The sequence below is a fragment of the Bacillus rossius genome, chromosome 17 (assembly GCF_032445375.1).
Source record: "Bacillus rossius redtenbacheri isolate Brsri chromosome 17, Brsri_v3, whole genome shotgun sequence".
Classification (NCBI taxonomy): domain Eukaryota; kingdom Metazoa; phylum Arthropoda; class Insecta; order Phasmatodea; family Bacillidae; genus Bacillus; species Bacillus rossius.
The window spans coordinates 28,766,010-28,786,258 of NC_086344.1; the positions used below are offsets into that span (position 1 = coordinate 28,766,010).

The following is a 20,249-nucleotide window of genomic DNA, read 5'->3' on the forward strand; positions in this document are numbered from 1 at the left end:
CAGCGTACTCCCCCAAAGTAGCACACTGAAACTTGTCCCAGACTTTCACTGCATGAGCGTACTCCATCTCTGAAATCATGGAATCAGTCAGACTATTGTAGAAATCATCGATGGATGGAAGACGAGTATCATATAGTCGAGCAAAAGAATCCACAAAATCATACGGGAAGACACCCTTGCGGGTAACCAACTCCAACTCATCAGGCGCGAAAAACTCAGTAGTACTTATAAACTTGTCTGCAGGCAAGAACTCAGCGAGCGAAGCAAGACCCCGACTCATAAAACGGAACGTATCGACAAACTGAATGCTGAACTTATCATGTAACTTCTTGGAAAAAGTTATCAGCTTCTCCTCTGAATTCGGAATGATGAAGATGTCTTTACTATCATACCCCAACTTCCTGATAATGAAGTTCTGATCGTATGCCAGGTTGTGGAAGAACACAATCAACTTTTTCGGTCTGCGCCTGAGAAGGTTGCAGTCATTACATGCAGGCCCAATAAATTCGCCGGTGAAGTGATTGTGGTCACGAACTTTCTTTACAGTTCCTCCGAACTTTCCTCCACAGTAGCAACAACACCTTGCTTGCAGAAAAGCAGTGTTTTGTGCATGTGTGAGCGGAGTCATAGGAACAGACGTAGAAAATATTTTCTGTACGTCATGTCCAATCTCCACAATGCGGGATATGAACTTATCCTCTGCGTCACAACCGCGATACAATTCAGGCTCTGATGGAAGTGCTGAAGTGAGGTGTGCAGGAATGATGGTATTATCAGCTTTCACGTAAATACAGTAGCTGTATGCTTTATGCTTTTGGTACTGCAGCGTGTATGACTCATCAGTATTCGGGTGACATGTATGGATTTTCTCTAGAATAGCTTCAAAGTCGCAATATACCACGATGGGCATCTTATCACTGTGATGGAAGTTTTTGAACTTCAGAACAGGTGGCTGGCCGTTTTGATCGGGCGATGGCATCTCCATCCTAACAGCAGCATGCTGTTTGCAGAGCTCACGGTGTTTTTCCAAACACTGAAGACCAGTGAGCCCGCTAACCCTACCCCGATCATCGTAATGCTTGAAGCATCTTTTACAAACATGAATAGCATCATGATGTGTAGTGATTTGGGACCGAACCAGAGCAGAAAAATTAGTGATGTAGGTGAAATGGGATGAATCGTCATTGACCAAGAGCAGAAGATCGAAATGATGTTCTTTTTCTTCAGGAGCGACTCGTGCAGGAACAACATTCAGATTCTCGTCGATACTGTAGATGTTGATGGAGACTCCGGGGTTCTGTTTTTCAAACAGTGGTATTTGCTTGATTGGAGTAGGGAAGTCAGTGTTGTTGAAGTTGAACTTCCCCTCCAAGTCATGGTAGCGCTGGTTGACACGTTCAGGATGCTCACCTTCCACGTACTTCACAAGAATCGACCACTTAAAGCACATGTGGTCTTCGAGGTTTTGCGGATTTATCACTGCGTATTTGTCTTTGATGGAAGTAGGTAATTCGATGTAGGAGCTGGCACGGAGTGGATCGAGCTTGTTGATTCTCAACTGTAGTCGCTTAACGGCCGACAAAGTCCATCCGGACCCCTTACCCATGTAGTCTTCCTCCTCCTTGCAGATCTTAGAGATGGACTCGGTAACTGCCTCCTCCACCTCATGAACTGCGTAGAGGGGGACATTCATGGTTTTGAAGGCCCTCTTGTCTTCACAGGCATCTACGGGTTTTTTGTAGGCGCACTCGAGCACGATATTGAATTTGAGAGGTCCGTTCTCTTCAATCTCCTCCACAAGTTGGTTGATTATTTTGTTCTTGATGGAGTCCAGGTACGTACAAATATCCTTGGCAGAACTTGACGTATTTTCTGCCACGTACGTCTTCAAGTTACCCTTGAAACCCACTTCGGCGGTGATGAAGCCGTGGGTATTGGCCAAACCAGTCCCGGTCACCACCTTTGTTCGGCTGGTCGAAGGCTTGGGCGTAACTGCAGGCTTAACTGCTACCATCCTCTGCTTCTTTGTTGGAGGCGGAGCAGGCCCCTTGCATACCTTGATGTGGGCTTTTAACTTATCAGCCCTGGCGAACTCCTTAGCACAGTTGTCGCAGGTATGTGATATGCGGTTTGGGTTAAGACCGCAAGCCGACTTCTCATGGCGTCTTGCAAAATCAGCACGGGCGAAGGCCTTGTAGCAGAAGCTACACCGCATGCCTGATGTCGTAGCGACAGCTCCAGCACATGATGCAAGGTGCTGCTGCATCTTATCGCTGCGTGCGACCATCTTTCCACATAGGTGGCACTGTTGGTGGTCACGATGCTGGTTCTCAGCACACTGACGCTCGTGCCGGTAGCGGTTGTGGCCTGCCGTGAATGTAGCAGAGCAGAAACGGCATTTCTGAACGGTAGACGCCATCATCACGACACTCGGTAGACTGGTCTCAACGTACGGAACACACAACGGTAGCTCGACGCACGGAGAACTATAACAAAAGAATTAAGAATACAATGTAGCTAGATGTTAACACGAAAAAGTTGCAAACATAACCTCAAAACTCTATCCCTCAAGCTTATTAACCTAAACTGATAGCAATGTAACTAAATAAAAAAGTTACAAACATAACCTTAAAGCTCTAGCACTCAAGCTTACTAACCTAAACTACTAGTAATGTTACTAAATAAAAAAAGTTGCAAACATAACCTCAAAGCTATTCCTTCATGTACAATCCTAAAAATGGTAGAATATTTAAAGTACCTACTCATAAAAGTTAAAGCTGAAAAAGTATTCAATGTTAACTCAAAATGATTGATTACATAACCTCAAAACTACACTAATGCACAACTCAAAAATGCTAGAATATTTAAAGTACTGTTAAAAGTTTAAGCTAAACAATTCCTGGTTACCCATACATAAGTGTACAGAGAAAAAACTAGCTATCAGATAACCTACGAAAAAGCTGAGAAACATAAAAATATTAACGAAACATGTAGCATACCTCAGAAAACGATGAAGTGGAGCTGCAGAAGATGATGTATCGGTGGCGGTAGGAATCGTGGTAGCAGCGAAACTCACACACGAACTAGCTCACTCAAACTCCAAGAACACACTGAAGCTCCGACAGTTAATCCTGGCCTTTTATAGCCTCGGACCTGCCTGTTCTTGGAAAAACATTAGGAACAGAGTATTTCTGTTGTATCCGCCAATAGGAATGTAGTACATGGAAGTACCATTGTCTTCGGAAAAACCCAGCATGACTCATGTGCATGTCGTAGCAGGTCTGTGAGTGGTGGTGGTAGAAATGTAACCTGACAGCCAAACATGGGAAACCACACTCGGGTAAAACTACGAATGACCTAGGTGATTAGAGATTAGGGCGCGAGGCACTGCCTGCATCGTGACTCATCACTCAGGAATGTCATCTCACAGTGTCCAGGGGACCCAAACAATAGACTTGACCGTGCATGTCACAACTGGTACATTAGTCCGCGACTTTGTGGCGCCATGAGGCGCTCATGAATGTCTGAGCCTGCCACCAACTGCTCGTCAAAGTGTCATCACGAAGCACTCGAGCTGCAGTCATGACGCGCATGCTACAACAGGCCCGTTAGTCACCGACTTCGTGGCGCCAATCTGACACTCGGGTAGACAGGTAGCTAAATGGTAATACTAGTAATGCAAGGAAATAAAAAAAATCGGGTATGTTTAATACATTTATTAAAAGTAAGAACACATTACAAAACTAAAACATTAACAATTTATTCTACATTTATTATGACCAACATTCGTTTATAAATTTTTAGCATTTCATTGCGAACAATCAGTTGAACATCCACAGAATGACACATTTTGCTGATGTTCCAGGAACAAACCCTTTTCACAAACATTTAAGGAGACTTACCTTAAGCTTTCTTTTCATTGGTCAAATAAAACATCTCCCTCTCTTCCCCTTTTACAATGATGCTGCTTCACCATTACGCTAAAATTCTGTAAGACCAAAAAAAAATATACTTCCCTTAAACCTTACGGTAGAAATTTCATCCTAGGATGCTGTTACTGCATCTAGAAATTAAAAGTTATATTATCTCATACAGGTTTTATTTACATGTTAGGCTTAACCATCCTACCACACACACACACACACACATGCGTGCGCATGCGTGCACTGAGATGAAATACATACTTGCCCAAATAATGTACTTTTATTTACAAAGGCAACATATTAAAACACATAATATTTAAATTTTGTGTAGATTGGATGGTACCAGAAAACATACTACAAAACGAGCGGACAACACTTGATTCTTTACTATGATTGGGCTGACGGATTGCCTCTGGAATGCCCTTGTTACCTTCAACGACTCAGAATTAATACTTTTATCCATCAAAAAACAGCAACAGTTTAACTAAGCAAACATACACCCCACACCCCTCAAAAAATTGTTATTACACAAGGCATTATTTACATGGTAGGAGACCGCACATACGAAGTGCGAAGCTTCAGGTTAGAAATATTGATTAAAATAACTACTAAAGATGCTAATTTGTTTATGAAAAAATTGCACATGAAATACAGACACTTGCTTATTTACACACACATACATACATACATACATACATACATACATACATACATACACCCTGCATGGCTTCAGAAGTAAGTACGATATTTTGAAAACCACTCAAGACTTACATCTGTTTATGAAAAGGAGCTAAATATTAAAAAAAATTCAAAGTTAATTTTAGAGATGAAATATCATGTGCAAGTCCTTGCATGCGAGAAGATTTTATTACGCAATTATCTTCATTTTCCCCAAACCATAGGTCTGATGTCTGGATACCACACAAATCCCACACCTAACATATGCAATACGAGATGACTGCACGCCAGTCCAAGCCCCTGCGCTTAGAGACGAATCTGCACTAGAAGCGTTAGCAAGCATTGCAATTATCTCGCTTCACTAATGCAGATTCACCTCTGACTAGGTAGACCTCCTGAAACAGTAAACATAGGACGGTGAAACACATTAAAATAATGCATTTCAAAATAATTGAATAATATAAAACACTGCATATTTCACGAAAATCACCACGCAATTGACAGCCCTTTCAGTCACAATTCTGCGAATGCTATCACAGAATGCTAGATTTAGAAAGAAAGGATCATTCATTCCTTCATTATGGAACAAAGTAATACATCACATGAAGAGAAACAAAAAAGGCACACACTTCGTTCTTAGACTCGTGCCGCCTCCTTGACAGAGAGAAAAGATTGTACACATAAAATAGTATATATTTCATTTCCAGCGATGAAGCTGTACTAATATCACATTGACAAGCTTAGATGATCTAGGGAGAGATAAAGTAAATATATTAACAAAAAAAGTCGACTAAAATTCATTTACAAACAAAATACTTAACATTCCTTCGATTACATATTTTTCTCAATTTAATAAATGAGAGAACACAAACATTTGCTTAAATCACTATTTATCAATTTTAAACTCTCTTGTACATCAGGAAAAAATATATTGTATCATTCATTATTAGTTGTAATGTAAAAAATGCAAAACAGTTTCTTTGTGGGATGTGGAATTCTCACTCACGATCGAAAAAAGAGGGGCTTCGCTGTAACTCAAGGGGAGGGGGGGATACCATCTTGAAAGTTGAAGTTTCTCATATATTTGGATGTATAGTAATCAAGTAAGTAATAACATTTGGTGGTATAATATCCGTCTGATTAAAGTTTATTTGCTAACATGAATTCACAAATTAAACGAATCTCTGAGTACATTTGCTTATCTTTTTAAAAAAAAATGCACAGATTGATTGTTTTATCATGAATAACCAGGAGCACACTATAAAAACAAACGAAATTCTCGCCAATAATAACCAACAGCACACAAACAATAAAAAAAAACCATGTGTCAGTAATAACATGCAGCATGTGGAGAAAATCACCAAAATATTGTCAAGAATAACCATCAGTACATGTAGAATACCAATAAAGTCTTGACATGAAAAAGGCTGAAGTGCACGGAGAAAATCATCAAATTCTCGTCAGGTAAAAAAAGCAGAAGCACATGAAAAAAAACCAACAATAATATAACACAGTAATGTTGAAGCACACGTAGAAATCTATCGAAATTTCATGTGAAAAAATAGGAGCACTCAGAGAAAACTATCAGGGAGAAGATTAAAAACTCATAAATTATCAATTTTTTTAAAAAAGTTCAATTTAAATCCTGCTAGAACTCTCATGTTGCTTAAGCAAAGAGTTCTAGCACAAGTCAACTTGTGAACTATTTGCTTAAGCAACATGAGAGTTCTGGCACAATTCGGCTTGTGAACTCTTTGCTTAAGCAACATGAGAGTTCTAGCAGGATTTAAATTGAACTTTTTTAAAAAAATTGATAATTTATGAGTTTTTAATCTTCTCCCTGATAGTTTTCTCTGAGTGCTCCTATTTTTTCACATGAAATTTCGATAGATTTCTACGTGTGCTTCAACATTACTGTGTTATAATATTGTTGGTTTTTTTTCATGTGCTTCTGCTTTTTTTACCTGACGAGAATTTGATGATTTTCTCCGTGCACTTCAGCCTTTTTCATGTCAAGACTTTATTGGTATTCTACATGTACTGATGGTTATTCTTGACAATATTTTGGTGATTTTCTCCGCATGCTGCATGTTATTACTGACACATGGTTTTTTTTTATTGTTTGTATGCTGTTGGTTATTATTGGCGAGAATTTCGTTTGTTTTTTTAGTGTGCTCCTGGTTATTCATGATAAAACAATCAATCTGTGCATTTTTTTTTAAAAAAGATAAGCAAATGTACTCAGAGATTCGTTTAATTTGTGAATTCATGTTAGCAAATAAACTTTAATCAGACGGATATTATACCACCAAATGTTATTACTTACTTGATTACTATACATCCAAATATATGAGAAACTTCAACTTTCAAGATGGTTTCCCCCCCTCCCCTTGAGTTACAGCGAAGCCCCTCTTTTTTCGATCGTGAGTGAGAATTCCACATCCCACAAAGAAACTGTTTTGCATTTTTTACATTACAACTAATAATGAATGATACAATATATTTTTTCCTGATGTACAAGAGAGTTTAAAATTGATAAATAGTGATTTAAGCAAATGTTTGTGTTCTCTCATTTATTAAATTGAGAAAAATATGTAATCGAAGGAATGTTAAGTATTTTGTTTGTAAATGAATTTTAGTCGACTTTTTTTGTTAATATATTTACTTTATCTCTCCCTAGATCATCTAAGCTTGTCAATGTGATATTAGTACAGCTTCATCGCTGGAAATGAAATATATACTATTTTATGTGTACAATCTTTTCTCTCTGTCAAGGAGGCGGCACGAGTCTAAGAACGAAGTGTGTGCCTTTTTTGTTTCTCTTCATGTGATGTATTACTTTGTTCCATAATGAAGGAATGAATGATCCTTTCTTTCTAAATCTAGCATTCTGTGATAGCATTCGCAGAATTGTGACTGAAAGGGCTGTCAATTGCGTGGTGATTTTCGTGAAATATGCAGTGTTTTATATTATTCAATTATTTTGAAATGCATTATTTTAATGTGTTTCACCGTCCTATGTTTACTGTTTCAGGAGGTCTACCTAGTCAGAGGTGAATCTGCATTAGTGAAGCGAGATAATTGCAATGCTTGCTAACGCTTCTAGTGCAGATTCGTCTCTAAGCGCAGGGGCTTGGACTGGCGTGCAGTCATCTCGTATTGCATATGTTAGGTGTGGGATTTGTGTGGTATCCAGACATCAGACCTATGGTTTGGGGAAAATGAAGATAATTGCGTAATAAAATCTTCTCGCATGCAAGGACTTGCACATGATATTTCATCTCTAAAATTAACTTTGAATTTTTTTTAATATTTAGCTCCTTTTCATAAACAGATGTAAGTCTTGAGTGGTTTTCAAAATATCGTACTTACTTCTGAAGCCATGCAGGGTGTATGTATGTATGTATGTATGTATGTATGTATGTATGTATGTGTGTGTAAATAAGCAAGTGTCTGTATTTCATGTGCAATTTTTTCATAAACAAATTAGCATCTTTAGTAGTTATTTTAATCAATATTTCTAACCTGAAGCTTCGCACTTCGTATGTGCGGTCTCCTACCATGTAAATAATGCCTTGTGTAATAACAATTTTTTGAGGGGTGTGGGGTGTATGTTTGCTTAGTTAAACTGTTGCTGTTTTTTGATGGATAAAAGTATTAATTCTGAGTCGTTGAAGGTAACAAGGGCATTCCAGAGGCAATCCGTCAGCCCAATCATAGTAAAGAATCAAGTGTTGTCCGCTCGTTTTGTAGTATGTTTTCTGGTACCATCCAATCTACACAAAATTTAAATATTATGTGTTTTAATATGTTGCCTTTGTAAATAAAAGTACATTATTTGGGCAAGTATGTATTTCATCTCAGTGCACGCATGCGCACGCATGTGTGTGTGTGTGTGTGTGGTAGGATGGTTAAGCCTAACATGTAAATAAAACCTGTATGAGATAATATAATTTTTAATTTCTAGATGCAGTAACAGCATCCTAGGATGAAATTTCTACCGTAAGGTTTAAGGGAAGTATATTTTTTTTTGGTCTTACAGAATTTTAGCGTAATGGTGAAGCAGCATCATTGTAAAAGGGGAAGAGAGGGAGATGTTTTATTTGACCAATGAAAAGAAAGCTTAAGGTAAGTCTCCTTAAATGTTTGTGAAAAGGGTTTGTTCCTGGAACATCAGCAAAATGTGTCATTCTGTGGATGTTCAACTGATTGTTCGCAATGAAATGCTAAAAATTTATAAACGAATGTTGGTCATAATAAATGTAGAATAAATTGTTAATGTTTTAGTTTTGTAATGTGTTCTTACTTTTAATAAATGTATTAAACATACCCGATTTTTTTTATTTCCTTGCATTACTAGTATTACCATTTAGCTACCTGTCTACCCGAGTGTCAGATTGGCGCCACGAAGTCGGTGACTAACGGGCCTGTTGTAGCATGCGCGTCATGACTGCAGCTCGAGTGCTTCGTGATGACACTTTGACGAGCAGTTGGTGGCAGGCTCAGACATTCATGAGCGCCTCATGGCGCCACAAAGTCGCGGACTAATGTACCAGTTGTGACATGCACGGTCAAGTCTATTGTTTGGGTCCCCTGGACACTGTGAGATGACATTCCTGAGTGATGAGTCACGATGCAGGCAGTGCCTCGCGCCCTAATCTCTAATCACCTAGGTCATTCGTAGTTTTACCCGAGTGTGGTTTCCCATGTTTGGCTGTCAGGTTACATTTCTACCACCACCACTCACAGACCTGCTACGACATGCACATGAGTCATGCTGGGTTTTTCCGAAGACAATGGTACTTCCATGTACTACATTCCTATTGGCGGATACAACAGAAATACTCTGTTCCTAATGTTTTTCCAAGAACAGGCAGGTCCGAGGCTATAAAAGGCCAGGATTAACTGTCGGAGCTTCAGTGTGTTCTTGGAGTTTGAGTGAGCTAGTTCGTGTGTGAGTTTCGCTGCTACCACGATTCCTACCGCCACCGATACATCATCTTCTGCAGCTCCACTTCATCGTTTTCTGAGGTATGCTACATGTTTCGTTAATATTTTTATGTTTCTCAGCTTTTTCGTAGGTTATCTGATAGCTAGTTTTTTCTCTGTACACTTATGTATGGGTAACCAGGAATTGTTTAGCTTAAACTTTTAACAGTACTTTAAATATTCTAGCATTTTTGAGTTGTGCATTAGTGTAGTTTTTAATGTTATGTAATCAATCATTTTGAGTTAACATTGAATACTTTTTCAGCTTTAACTTTTATGAGTAGGTACTTTAAATATTCTACCATTTTTAGGATTGTACATGAAGGAATAGCTTTGAGGTTATGTTTGCAACTTTTTTTATTTAGTAACATTACTAGTAGTTTAGGTTAGTAAGCTTGAGTGCTAGAGCTTTAAGGTTATGTTTGTAACTTTTTTATTTAGTTACATTGCTATCAGTTTAGGTTAATAAGCTTGAGGGATAGAGTTTTGAGGTTATGTTTGCAACTTTTTCGTGTTAACATCTAGCTACATTGTATTCTTAATTCTTTTGTTATAGTTCTCCGTGCGTCGAGCTACCGTTGTGTGTTCCGTACGTTGAGACCAGTCTACCGAGTGTCGTGATGATGGCGTCTACCGTTCAGAAATGCCGTTTCTGCTCTGCTACATTCACGGCAGGCCACAACCGCTACCGGCACGAGCGTCAGTGTGCTGAGAACCAGCATCGTGACCACCAACAGTGCCACCTATGTGGAAAGATGGTCGCACGCAGCGATAAGATGCAGCAGCACCTTGCATCATGTGCTGGAGCTGTCGCTACGACATCAGGCATGCGGTGTAGCTTCTGCTACAAGGCCTTCGCCCGTGCTGATTTTGCAAGACGCCATGAGAAGTCGGCTTGCGGTCTTAACCCAAACCGCATATCACATACCTGCGACAACTGTGCTAAGGAGTTCGCCAGGGCTGATAAGTTAAAAGCCCACATCAAGGTATGCAAGGGGCCTGCTCCGCCTCCAACAAAGAAGCAGAGGATGGTAGCAGTTAAGCCTGCAGTTACGCCCAAGCCTTCGACCAGCCGAACAAAGGTGGTGACCGGGACTGGTTTGGCCAATACCCACGGCTTCATCACCGCCGAAGTGGGTTTCAAGGGTAACTTGAAGACGTACGTGGCAGAAAATACGTCAAGTTCTGCCAAGGATATTTGTACGTACCTGGACTCCATCAAGAACAAAATAATCAACCAACTTGTGGAGGAGATTGAAGAGAACGGACCTCTCAAATTCAATATCGTGCTCGAGTGCGCCTACAAAAAACCCGTAGATGCCTGTGAAGACAAGAGGGCCTTCAAAACCATGAATGTCCCCCTCTACGCAGTTCATGAGGTGGAGGAGGCAGTTACCGAGTCCATCTCTAAGATCTGCAAGGAGGAGGAAGACTACATGGGTAAGGGGTCCGGATGGACTTTGTCGGCCGTTAAGCGACTACAGTTGAGAATCAACAAGCTCGATCCACTCCGTGCCAGCTCCTACATCGAATTACCTACTTCCATCAAAGACAAATACGCAGTGATAAATCCGCAAAACCTCGAAGACCACATGTGCTTTAAGTGGTCGATTCTTGTGAAGTACGTGGAAGGTGAGCATCCTGAACGTGTCAACCAGCGCTACCATGACTTGGAGGGGAAGTTCAACTTCAACAACACTGACTTCCCTACTCCAATCAAGCAAATACCACTGTTTGAAAAACAGAACCCCGGAGTCTCCATCAACATCTACAGTATCGACGAGAATCTGAATGTTGTTCCTGCACGAGTCGCTCCTGAAGAAAAAGAACATCATTTCGATCTTCTGCTCTTGGTCAATGACGATTCATCCCATTTCACCTACATCACTAATTTTTCTGCTCTGGTTCGGTCCCAAATCACTACACATCATGATGCTATTCATGTTTGTAAAAGATGCTTCAAGCATTACGATGATCGGGGTAGGGTTAGCGGGCTCACTGGTCTTCAGTGTTTGGAAAAACACCGTGAGCTCTGCAAACAGCATGCTGCTGTTAGGATGGAGATGCCATCGCCCGATCAAAACGGCCAGCCACCTGTTCTGAAGTTCAAAAACTTCCATCACAGTGATAAGATGCCCATCGTGGTATATTGCGACTTTGAAGCTATTCTAGAGAAAATCCATACATGTCACCCGAATACTGATGAGTCATACACGCTGCAGTACCAAAAGCATAAAGCATACAGCTACTGTATTTACGTGAAAGCTGATAATACCATCATTCCTGCACACCTCACTTCAGCACTTCCATCAGAGCCTGAATTGTATCGCGGTTGTGACGCAGAGGATAAGTTCATATCCCGCATTGTGGAGATTGGACATGACGTACAGAAAATATTTTCTACGTCTGTTCCTATGACTCCGCTCACACATGCACAAAACACTGCTTTTCTGCAAGCAAGGTGTTGTTGCTACTGTGGAGGAAAGTTCGGAGGAACTGTAAAGAAAGTTCGTGACCACAATCACTTCACCGGCGAATTTATTGGGCCTGCATGTAATGACTGCAACCTTCTCAGGCGCAGACCGAAAAAGTTGATTGTGTTCTTCCACAACCTGGCATACGATCAGAACTTCATTATCAGGAAGTTGGGGTATGATAGTAAAGACATCTTCATCATTCCGAATTCAGAGGAGAAGCTGATAACTTTTTCCAAGAAGTTACATGATAAGTTCAGCATTCAGTTTGTCGATACGTTCCGTTTTATGAGTCGGGGTCTTGCTTCGCTCGCTGAGTTCTTGCCTGCAGACAAGTTTATAAGTACTACTGAGTTTTTCGCGCCTGATGAGTTGGAGTTGGTTACCCGCAAGGGTGTCTTCCCGTATGATTTTGTGGATTCTTTTGCTCGACTATATGATACTCGTCTTCCATCCATCGATGATTTCTACAATAGTCTGACTGATTCCATGATTTCAGAGATGGAGTACGCTCATGCAGTGAAAGTCTGGGACAAGTTTCAGTGTGCTACTTTGGGGGAGTACGCTGACTTGTATCTAAAGACAGATGTCCTGATTTTGGCGGATGTATTCGAGAATTTCCGTTCCATATGTTTGGAGACATACAGCCTAGATCCGTCTCACTATGTTTCTTGTCCAGGGTTCGCTTTCGATGCGATGCTTCGAACCACAGGCGTACAGCTAGAGCTTCTTACCGATTATGATATGTACATGTTTGTGGAGGCTGGTATTAGGGGGGGAGTAGCGCAAAGCATTAAACGTCATTGCGTAGCCAATAACTCCTACATACCTGAGACATATGATGCATCCAAGCCATCCACATTCCTGGAGTACATTGATGCAAATAATTTGTACGGGTGGGCGATGTCTCTGCCGCTTCCAATTCGGCATTTCCAATGGGCAGACACATCAATTGATGTCGTGTCTGTCCCAGATGATTCTCCTACAGGCTACATTATTGAGTGTGATGTGGAGTACCCTCCCGAGGTCCATGAAAGTCATAAAGACCTGCCATTTCTCCCCATAAATCAGTGTCCGCCCGGCTCAAATCAATCAAAGTTGATGACAACACTTGAAAATAAAGAGCACTACATTGTCCACTACAAAAACCTCCAGCAAGCGGTATCTCATGGGCTGAGAGTGACTAAGATACATCGAGTCCTGCAGTTTGAGCAGTCGGCATGGTTGGAGCCCTATATTCGGCTGAATACCAACAAGCGGAAAGCAGCAGCCAACGAGTTCGAGAAGGAGTTCTTTAAGCTCGCTGTGAACTCGACATTTGGTAAACTGATGGAAAATAAAAGGCGGAGGCTCAAAATGGAGTTGGTGTGCTCTGAGAAGAGGTTCAAGAAGTTGGTGTGTCGTCCGTCCTTCAAGGACCGTACAATGTACGAACCGAATTTGTCTCTAGTCCACCTTAATCACGAGACCATCATTTTCGACAAGCCGATCTATGCCGGACTGGCCGTACTAGATCTTTCAAAGACTCTCATGTACGACTTCCACTACAATACCATGAAACCCCGTTACCATGACAATATTCACCTGATGTATATGGATACAGACAGTTTTGTGTATGAGATCCAGACAACAGACTTTTACTCAGACCTCAAAGCCGACCCTACACTGATGGCTAAATTCGACACCAGCTGCTACCCTTCCGACCACCCATGCTTCTCCCCCATCAACAAGAAAGTTGTCGGTAAATTCAAAGATGAATGTGGGGGAGAAGTGATGGAGGAGTTTGTAAGCCTACGGGCCAAACTCTACGCCTACAGGTGTGGTGGTAAGAGCGAGAAAAAGGCCAAGGGCATCCAGCGATGTGTGGTCAAAAACCACATAACATTCGATGACTACCTGGAAGCCCTGCAAGACCACCGCACAATGAGGGCAGGCGTTAGAGCAATTCGCTCCCATCAGCACATACTCTATACTGAGTACAGCAATAAGCTGGCCATAACGTGGGAGGACGACAAACGGCTGATCTGCGAAGATGGTATCCACACAGTACCCCACGGATATGTTGGAGGCGGCGAATAATTTTTTTTCTGTAAATAGTTTTTGATTTAAATAGTTTGGCAGTTTGGTAGTTGTTTCCATTTGTTGTATAGTTTTTCTGTTTTTGCTGTACAGTTTATGTTTTTGATTTATAGTTTCCATTTTTGTTGTAAAGTTTCAGTTTTTTTATGTGTAGTTTTTGTTTTTGCTCCATTTTTGTTGTGTAAAATATGTTCTTAATTTAATAAATACAATTTTACCTAAATATTGTTTATTATTTTTAATATAGAACCTATATCCCACGAGGTACTGATACTTATAAATGTCTTACAGAATGGTGAAATGTAATTATACACAAACATTAAAATATCTGCTTCCATGCAGCTTTTAAAACACGAGTACGCAAACATGAACTTGTTTATAAAAGTGAAATTGAACGCAGACATTAAAAATATCTGCTTCCGTGCAGCTTTAAAACACGAGTACGCAAACATGAACTTGTTTATAAAAGTGAAATTGAACGCAGACATTAAAAATATCTGCTTCCATGCAGCTTTAAAACACGTGTACGCAAACATGAGAAGAGATTATTACTTGTGAGTTAGGACTCTGAAAATTTTTTGGCCAGCTAAGATGGAGTAATAAATGTTTTTTTAAATTATCATTACTTTAACTAACGCATCCACAACGATAGTATTGATAACATATATTTCAGTTAAAACCTATAAGTGATAAGACTTTAAGAAAAAACTGTCGGTTACAACAACAAAATGACTGTGGATTTTGTGGATTTTTTGGATTCTGTGGATTTTGGTCTATAAGGTTCATAACAATGTTGGTAGAGAATTGTAACTCGACCTTACATACACTAACATACTTTATAAACCTACAGCCGATGACGACATCCATCAGATGAAATCAAGATGGCAGTCTCCACTAAATAAGATGGTCCCTCCAGCAGACAACGATGGTATATATTTTTTTCCCTGATTTTCTAAGTTAATAATTATGATTTTCCAAGATGGTGGATGTAACGAAAAATTGTAACATGAATGAGTGGGGTGTTCGATGACGATGCCATTGTAACAGAGGGGTGGGGGTGCTAGATGATGTACTTGTAATTTAGAGGAGTGGGGTGTTCGATACGTAGGTTTATAATTAAAATTTTATTAAATAATATTTTTTTAATTTTATTTTAAAATTTTGATTATTTAATTTTTTAAAATTTAAATTTGTTTTCATTAAAATCGGATAATAAATAAAGATTTTTAAGATGGCGGACGAAACTCAAAATAGAGGAATGTTGTAGAAAACAAAATGGCCACCGGACTTGATGTAATCCAAGATGGTCGCCGGAAGTGACGTAATCCAAGATGGTCGCAGGAAGGGACTCAATCTAAGATGGCCGCCGGAAGTGACGCAATCTAAGATGGCCGCCGGAAGTGAAGTAATCCAAGATGGCCGCCGGAAGTGACGTCATCCAAGATGGCCCCTGGAAGTGACGTCATCCAAGATGGCCGCCTCGAATCCCCGAATCCCCCTCCCCCCTCCCCTGTCCTCATATGAACCAAATACACCTACTATTATTATATTCAATATTATTTTTAAAAAACTTTTCGTTTTAAGAAAAAAGTTTTCGTTTTAAAGTGAATTTTAGGACAAGCGCCAATTTTGGTTACGCTGTATGCCATAGGAAACCTCAATAATGGATGTTAAAACATACAGAAAAACAAGCCGAAAACAACAGATGTCCAAAAATTAAGAAACATATTCCGTGGAAGGATATATTAAAAGTAAAATTGGTTGTCTGTAAAGTCGGTTTACGGACGATAGTTTAACGTGACAACGTCATAACAAAACATTGATGAAATGATTGCATATTTTTATGAATAAAATTGAATCATTTCAATTTTAATAATAAAAGAATAAATACTTGAAATTATACTAGTAATCAGATACATTTTCTTACGTACATTTGACGTAGAAATTATTTCATATTACACATTTATAAACAAAGTTTTAAGTTTTCACTTCTGTCGGTGCGGCGCAAGCGTACAATGAGCGTAACGGGTCACAGCGTAACGGAAAAATGAGCGTAACGGGACACGGCGTAACGGAACAATGTGCGTAACGGGACACTCTTTCGTGCGTGCAGCCGGCGTTCATCGATTTATTAGACGTCACGCCAAAAATTACCACAGACCAGGGGAGATAATACCTGCAAGGACAGTGAATAAGGACAAGAAATGACCTTGGACGCCACAGCGACAGACAGACGAACCGAAAATATCTCAGTGTCCGAAACGTCGCAACTGTTGTTTAGGCTGGGCGCACACAGGATCAGACAAGACGCGACACAACGCAACACCATACGATGCCTCGAGACAGATTAAGGGGGTGCCTCTCATTTCAAGTCCCGATTTTATATTTACAATAATTACAGATAAACTTGTAGACTTTTTCAATTGTTTAACTTTCACGAAATGAAAAATATATACAGCGCATACGTTTTGCATAATTAGCTGCCAAAGTTACATTTTTAACGTTTTTGGGTTGTACAAATAAGGAATATTAAATTTATTGCAGAAATCAAACTTTTTAGGTTTAACTGAAATGCCACTGGCTACTTCATGATATGATTTACATTTCCATGACAAGAACTCATTTCATGTTTCTTGGCTGTCAAAATCGTATCAAATTTGAGAATTTTTAAATGCCAGGTAAAATTAAATAATATCTTCTGAAAGAAATTCGAGCCTTTTCTTGAAGTAGCCATTGGCATTGCAGTTAAACCAAAAAGTTTCAGTTCTGCGATAAATTAAATTCTCCTTATTTGTACAACCCAAAATCGTTAAAAATTTAACTTTGGCAGCTAATTATGCAAATAGTATGCACTCTATATATTTTTCATTTTGTGGAAAGTTAAACAATTGAAAAAGTTTATAATTTTGTCTGAAATTACTGTAAATATAAAATCTTCACCTGAAATGGGAGGCACTTGCTTAACACCGTATTTTCGCGACAGCTAACAACGTAATTCAACTACGCTATTTCTTCCCACGTTCTTGAAATAAAATTGTTGAGAAAAATATTAAAAAATATTCTTTTCAAGTAGATATTTACTCTCGTTAAAGTAACTAATGAAAAACGCAATATTTTACAAGTCAGATATAAACATGCTACCATAGAGTAAACAAGGGTATACACATTACGGCATGCCTTCGTTGACCAATCTTTTTTTTATACTCAGCGCATGCGCAGAACACTTGCAGCCATTGGACAGTCTGCTCGCGATTAAGTTGGAGCGCAGTCTTGGGATGGGAAACTATGAATTTGAAGCACCCAGTCACTATTGGCACTCTATAAATTAACGTGCCATGTCTTAACAAAGCCAACTGTCGAATATTTAACTATTAAAAAAAATGTTATGGTCAAAATCAGAGCTAGAAGTCGTCGGGAGAAGGCATGCTGTGATGTGGTAGGTGTCACATTCTACCACAACATCGCCAAGTTGAAACGCTCATAACGTTGCGGTGATCTTTGTTTGACCATTCTTGGTGATTGTTTTTATGTATGAATTAGTATTTCCGTCGTTAAACACAGTCACTTCCAAAAAAACAGTCAATTAAAAATTGTTTCCACATTGCCAACACTTCACTTGATCCAGTTCTGTGGATGTCCTGCAAGCATGACAGCAGATGGACAGAAAGTGGCTTCGCATAGTATCCATGTGGGGAAAGTTTAAAAAAATGTTGAAACCAAGATGGCGTATTGTTTTTCATTCCTGTCTCTCAACAGCGACAAGTGTTTACAGCGCACGTTCTGCCTCATGTATAGTATTCATGTGGGTAATCCTTTAAAAAAATGTTCAAACCAAGATGGCGTAATTTTTCTATTCCTCTATCTCAACAGCGACGAGTGTTTACAGAGTGTGTTTTCTACCTTACGTAGTATCCATGTGGGTAATTCTAAAACTAATGTTGAAACCAAGATGGCGTATTTTCCTATTCCTGTCTCTCAACAGCGCGCGTTCTGCCGACAGGGTATGGACACATCGCGCCGTCCACCAACACGGGCCGCGCCATCACCATCGTGTACGCCATCTTCGGCATCCCGCTGTTCCTCATCCTGCTGGCCGACTTCGGCAAGCTGTTCACGCGCTGCATCAAGTTCGTGTGGGCGCTGGTGCGGCGCGTCTACTACACCGGCAGCTGCAAGAAGGTGCGGCGCACCGTGCCCGTCCAGGTGAGCGTTCCGTCGGCTCTCGGTCCCGCGCGCGATGTGCCCGTCCGCACTGTGTGCACGATGCGCATGATGTGCACCATGCGCATCATGCGCACCATGCTCACTGTGTGCACGATGCGAATTATGTGCACCGTGCGCATCATGTTCACCGTGCGCATCATGTGCACCATGCGCATCATTCGCACCATGCGCATCATTCGCACCATGCGCATCATTCGCACCATGCGCATCATTCGCACCATGCGCATCATGCGCACCATGCGCACCATGCGCACCATGCGTACCATGCGCATCATGCGCACCATGCGCACCATGCGCATCATGCGCATCATGAGCACCATGCGAATTACGCGCATTATGCGCATTATGCGCACAATGCGCATCATATGCGCAATGCACATCATGTGATCCATGTGCACATTACGTGACAAGCACAATTAACAGCATACGAACCATGCACATCATATGCAACATGCGCACCGTGCGCACAATATACGACTCATACTTTACACAGTTAGGCCAGAGGATAGCTTTATAAACTGTCATGTCTCTTAAATTAATCTTTTTTATCGTCATTTTAAATAGCGTATTAATGTACCTATGTGTAACTGATTGTATATAATGTATAATAAGAATTTATTTTAATGCATTTCAGAAACTTATATTTCAGTCATTGTTTATTATGTAGTATTAATAGCCTACATTTCCGAACGAAACGAATATGCATGTGTTTTGTCGAGAAACATGATGTTTCAAGGATATAATTTTAGAAGGATGAATCTGGTTTCCAATTAGATAAAACACCTAGACTTTTCAGGGTTTTGTAAATATCGAATTTGTATTAAAGTGAAAACTTATTTAGCCGCGTTCAGCGATTTTTGATAGGGGCAAAACTTTTGGGTTCGCGTCGCCGACATGCTAGTGACGTGTTGCGCCAGACTGGCGACGCGCAGCGGCCTGTGTACATGTATATGCATATACACACTAATGCATTGTATATACTCGACTGTATCATGTGCGTGTTGGACTCTTTTTTGGACGGATTATATCTTGTGAGTTTGCGTCAAAGACATGCTGTAGTAGCAGTAAGTGAAGTTAAATTGACCACGTAAAATTTTTTATTTGTGTATACTGTGCATTGCCCAGCCGAGGTCTTATATCACTGGTAAGTCATAGCTAGGTAGTGAATTTGTACGTAATTTTTACATACCACTGATATCTGTTGTGACTAAGAAATGATGTAAGGATAAATGATATCATGCTGACATCATACTGATATTTAAAGAAATTGAGGTATAAAGAGTAGGTTTAAAATCTTCTGAAGCCCTCACTTGATAAAATAGAAATCAAAAATTTAAATTTCTTAATTAAAAGAATTTGTTTACAATAATCTTCTGAAAAGTACAACAATAAGATAAAAAAAAATGCTATATTTTATAGCCAATAAGATAGTCCAATTTTTATATAATTTCCAACAGCGTACGTAATAGTTTTACATGTGATCGTGACCTTTTATCCCTTCTCCCTTGAACATTCGACAGAATGCATTGTCATTTGTAGAAGCATGGTTTACAACTAGCTTAGATAAACTTACTAAAATGCCCTGAATGTAATTGGTTGCATAGAGTTGTGGATAGCGCATAAGACTGGCGAACGTTAGGTATTAGGTTCGTATCTCGAGTGTTCTAATTTTTCACCTGTAATTTTATGTAATTGAGTCACATTGGATTATTTTATTAGGTATTTATAATTTAACAATAATTATGAATTCATAAATAATGATCATTATAACAAATGTGTAACCACGGTGCTGCCATCTGTGGCTAATGGCGCGAACCAATGTTCACAAAGACAAAGGGAAACTTTAAAAATTAAGTATTAAATGAATTTGAGCAATTTGGGC

At 39.9% G+C, this 20,249-nt stretch overlaps 1 protein-coding gene across 1 annotated transcript in view; it reads left to right on the forward strand.

Moving 5' to 3' along the window:
- The window catches only part of LOC134540831 (uncharacterized), a 61,983-nt gene that overhangs the window by 19,237 nt on the left and 22,497 nt on the right, over window positions 1-20,249 (forward strand). Inside the window, exon 2 of the mRNA XM_063383798.1 lies at window positions 18,144-18,346. Within this exon, the coding sequence (XP_063239868.1) occupies window positions 18,144-18,346 (203 nt within the window). The remainder of the gene's footprint in view (window positions 1-18,143; window positions 18,347-20,249) is intronic.